The 4,558-nt window shown below is 39.7% G+C and overlaps 1 protein-coding gene across 1 annotated transcript; it reads left to right on the plus strand.

Annotated features, from left to right (window-relative positions):
- Positions 1–2,217: 2,217 nt before the first annotated feature.
- On the plus strand, positions 2,218–4,142 carry nhp2 (NHP2 ribonucleoprotein homolog (yeast)). The gene is made up of 4 exons (XM_020464600.2): positions 2,218–2,518; positions 2,749–2,818; positions 2,936–3,041; positions 3,398–4,142. Exons 1-4 carry the CDS (start codon positions 2,350–2,352, stop codon positions 3,521–3,523), a joined length of 471 nt encoding a protein of 156 aa, XP_020320189.1. The 5' UTR covers positions 2,218–2,349; the 3' UTR covers positions 3,524–4,142.
- Positions 4,143–4,558: the final 416 nt, after the last annotated feature.

A 4,558-nucleotide genomic window follows, 5' to 3' on the forward strand; every position in this document is an offset into this window, starting at 1 on the left:
TCCTTTCCATAATATGGACTTGGTCTTTTACCAAATAGGGCTATCTTCTGTATACCACTCATACCTTGTCACAACACAACTGATTGGCTCAAACACATTGAGAAAGAAAGAAATTCCACAAATTAACTTTTAAGAAGGCACACCTGTTAATTGAATTGCATTCCAGGTGACTACCTCATGAAGAGGCAGGGTAGCCTAGTGGTTAGAGCGTTGGACTAGTGACTATGAAGGTTGCAAGTTCAAATCCCCGAGCTGACAAGGTACAAATCTGTAGTTCTGCCCCTGAACAGGCAGTTAACCCACTAGGTTCCCAGGCTGTCATTGAAAATAAGAATTTGTTCTTAACTGACTTTCCTAGTTAAATAAAGGTACAAATTTTTAAAAAGCTGGTTGAGAGAATTCCAAGAGTGTGCAAAGCTGTCATCAAGGCAAAGGGTGGCTACTTTGAAGGATCTCAAATATATTTGGATTTGTTTAACACTTTTTGGTTACTACATGATACCATATGTGCTATTTCATAGTTTTGATGTCTTCACTATTATTCTACAATGTAGATGATTTATTTTTTTAAATAAAGAAAAACCCTTGAATGAGTAGGTGTGTCCAAACTTTTGACTGGAACTGTACATAGATAGATCGATATATATATTCATTATATATCATTTATAAGTCCAAAAATGGATGTAACAATTACAGATTGTCCCTTTAAGTCTATCAAAAGTGTGCACGCTTGAGCATGTGTCCATCAGGCCTATGGATTTTATTTTAATTAGCATGAATTACATTGAGCAAGCTGTCTGCTGGTTTCAAAAACAATGATTGATAGGCAGCTTAAACTTCTTGAATTCAACCATTATTGGATTCAAATACACATTTAGATGAGAGCTAAATGAGAGAGCAGCAGTGTGATTCACATCAATTCGCTATGTATATATTAATAATAAGTGATATCCGTATCACCGTAGACTACACCACTGCTGTCATCCTGACCTCCAATCGTTTATTCAAATTGGATCATCTTTGGATGCTGACAGCAGTCGCACCATTGGAAGACATGGCTTGGACTGTAGCTTTTCCCAAAAAATATTCCTGCTCTTTTCCCGCGATTCATCAAATCCAGTTGGTGCGTCATCATAGTGGTCTCTGATTTGTGGTCAGACTCGCTCAGGTGGAACAAATTTAAATTTGTGCCTTTTTTGTAATCCCTTACATGTAATCTGTTACTCCCCAACCCTGGTCCGGAATCAGTCAATCAGCAGAGAACAGTACAAAAGTGCAAACTGGACCCTGGTTTTATGGACATAAACAATTGATAGTTTTTTTCTAGTTTTGCTCTATTTGTAACATATAGTGTGTAGGTGTAGCCGATGTGAAATGGCTAGCTAGTTAGCGCTAGTGGGACCTTGAACTTGTGGTTCCCCTTGCTCTGCAAGGGCCGAGGCTTTTGTGGAGCGATGGGTAACGATGCTTCGAGGGTGACTGGTGACTGTTGTCTGTGTGCAGAGCGTTCTTGATTCGCGCCCAGGTCAGGGCGAGGGAACGGACGTAAAGTCTATACTGTTATATAGGCACCCCCATTTTAATCCGTTTGATCATTGTAAAAGTCCAGCAACACTTCCTATGACCTAGATTTTTGTTCAAACTGATCTGTTTTGTACAGATAACTGTGTACTGTGATATATGTAAATCCAATATGAAAAACAGATTGTATTTAAGCTGGAAACGCCACTCTATAAGGGCCTCAGATGATGGTCCTCTGCGTATAAACTCTGTGGATTTGGAAACTATAAGGGCTCCAGAGTAAAATGGACCCCCCCTTTTACATTCGACACAAAGTACAGAAAATTGTGTATAGTGCAGTAAATGATGAGTACACACACACCAAAAATATTGTTGACCATTTAGGCTTGAACACATTTCAAATAAAACAATCACAAAATATATCACATATTATCAAATTATGATTAGTATAATAGCTAGTAAACAATATATCGATAATTGTGCAAACTTTCCGTCATTTTCACCCTAATTATTAATTTTAACGGTAAACTCTTATTCTCAAGGATTGCAAAAATACTTGACCCGGAATTACAAAATTATTCTCACAGCGGTGCACTGGGGATCCTTATTCTGAAGGATTGCAAAAATACTTGACCCGGAATTACAAAATTATTCTCACAGCGGTGCACTGGGGATCCTTATTCTGAAGGATTGCAAAAATACTTGACCCGGAAGTACTACGTTTTTCTGCACTGGCAACACGTGTGTAGCTTTTTTCCCCCACTTGCAACATAGCACGCTGCAAACTAACTAAAACGGTAAGTAACTTCTGCGTTATCTCTCAGAAACATGACCAAGGTAAAGAAGGAAAAGGGCACTAAGGAGGAGGAGGCTGGAGCGACGGAGACTGTAGGGACAGAGAAGTCGTATCAAGAGTTGATTGCAAACATCAACCCAATTGCTAATCCACTGGCCACTAAGAAGCTAAGCAAGAAGCTCTACAAATGCGTCAAAAAAGGTAAACTATACATTATATTTTCATATTGACAAATAAATGCCAAGAATATGGTCGACATTTTCAAATAGTATCCAGCAAGGTAACGTTAGTTAGCCTGCTAATATTAGCTTGGTGAACTGTTAGTTAGCTAGGACATTTGCCAACGTTAGTAGTTGGCAAGTGAGCTGAGTGGTGTTAGCTACTTCAGCTAACTTTCCGTCTTTTTTTACATGCAACTCTGTCCTTTTCAGCATCTAAGCTCAAACAAATTCGCCGTGGAGTGAAAGAAGTTCAGAAGTTCATTAACAAAGGAGAAACTGGGTAAGTTTGTTAACTAATTAATTTAGCCTGTACTGTTTTAATATTTTGCTAACGTTCTGCAAATGGTTCAGATCATACGCATGCTTCTATCTATATACAATTATATATATTTTGCAGGATTGTGGTGTTGGCTGGAGATACTCTTCCAATCGATGTTTACTGCCATCTACCTGTCATGTGTGAGGACAGGAGTCTGCCATATGCCTATATTCCCTCAAAAGTGGTGAGTTCTCCAAACCAAAAGGCCTAACTGCGGAAGTGCATGCGGAAGTGCATAGAAATGTCGGAATTCGTATATCACCTCATTGTCCACAGAGTTATGAAACTACAGAGCGCTACATGGTTCAAAGCACCTAACATCACAATTAAGCTTTTCATATCGCCACCATCTTGGAGCTGAAATGTATCATGTGTACTGTACTAAAAATACAAAGAGGAATGTACAAATATGACAAACCTCTGGCTTTCCTTTTCAATTAGTTTTGCGAAGGATGTGACGAGTATGCAATTGAGGTTCTCCCATGAAATCAATGAGACGAATACCTTTTTAAAGAAACCCTGCCATGTCTATCTCCTCAGGACCTTGGTTCGTCTGCAGGCTCAAAGCGGCCCACCTGCGTCATCATGATCAAATCTCACGAGGACTATAAGGAGGCCTATGATGAGTGTTTCGAGGAGGTCTCTGCCCTGCCCAAACCCCTCTGAACCTGTTCTCTGGCTATCAGACTCAAATTGTATCTGAGAATGTCTGGCTGTAGGCAGAATCAATTGGTGGGGGGGGGGGGGGTGAAATGAACTGACTGTAACTAGAGCCAATCTGCAGGGTGGTATTTGTCTCAGTATACGTCGATACCCCAGCAGTTATCCCCAGCCCCCCCCCAAATGTCATCTTTGTTTGTTTTGGTTATTAAATGTAAACGGGGCCTATGAAGGTTGACCGCATCCTTTGGTATTTTAAATAGGTGCTGACTTGAAACAGGACTTTATTTTCCTAGTTTTGGTGGCATCCATGCATTGTCTACAGCCAGATATGAATATGTCTACCAAGTACATTCAGTTTTTACATTGTATTATGTGCTTTCATAACTATTGGTTGCACTGCTATATAACATACATTTTGGTATGAATAATAAATCTGCACGCTGATTTTGAGTTGATGAGCCTTGTTGTGTTTGAATGGTCAGGACTTGGGTTAGGTAACAGAGCATCTGCTTAGCGTATCTTGTGTGTTTTGTTGGCGTGAACAGCCGGTTCTAATTGAGGGACCATAGGGGACTACATGACTTCTGCGCAGTTTAACATTAAATCATTTTTTGCAATCTCATTCTGATGGGTTTGATCATTGCAGTTGTAAACGAATGTATCACTTATGTGGCGGAAGGTTGTCTAGTGGTTAGAGCGTTGGACTAGTAACCGAAAGGTTGCAAGATCAAATCCCCGAGCTGACAAGGTACAAAACTGTCGTTCTGCCCCTGAACAGGCAGTTAACCCACTGTTCCTAGGCTGTCATTGAAAATAAGAATTTGTTCTTAACTGACTTGCCTAGTTTAAAGGTACAATTAAAAAATGTAACTCATACATTTACATTTATTAGGTAAATTCCCCCCCGATTAATCGTTTTGTCTTAGTTCTATCTTGTCTTCAAATTTTTTATTTTGTCACAGGCATATTGACATTCCCCTTTGCATAGGTTCTTCACACTCTGTTGCTTTGAGGAAGGTGTGTTGCCAGGTGATATGA

The sequence above is a fragment of the Oncorhynchus kisutch genome, linkage group LG28 (genome assembly GCF_002021735.2).
Source record: "Oncorhynchus kisutch isolate 150728-3 linkage group LG28, Okis_V2, whole genome shotgun sequence".
In the NCBI taxonomy this organism is placed as follows: domain Eukaryota; kingdom Metazoa; phylum Chordata; class Actinopteri; order Salmoniformes; family Salmonidae; genus Oncorhynchus; species Oncorhynchus kisutch.

What these genes read in the sequence shown, in the direction of transcription:
- nhp2 (XM_020464600.2), top strand. Translation starts at nt 2,350, where the DNA reads ATGACCAAGGTAAAGAAGGAAAAGGGCACTAAGGAGGAGGAGGCTGGA. An exon ending in CTACAAATGCGTCAAAAAAG is followed by an intron (nt 2,519 to 2,748) that starts GTAAACTATACA and finishes TGTCCTTTTCAG; the next exon opens with CATCTAAGCTCAAACAAATT. An exon ending in ATTAACAAAGGAGAAACTGG is followed by an intron (nt 2,819 to 2,935) that starts GTAAGTTTGTTA and finishes TATATTTTGCAG; the next exon opens with GATTGTGGTGTTGGCTGGAG.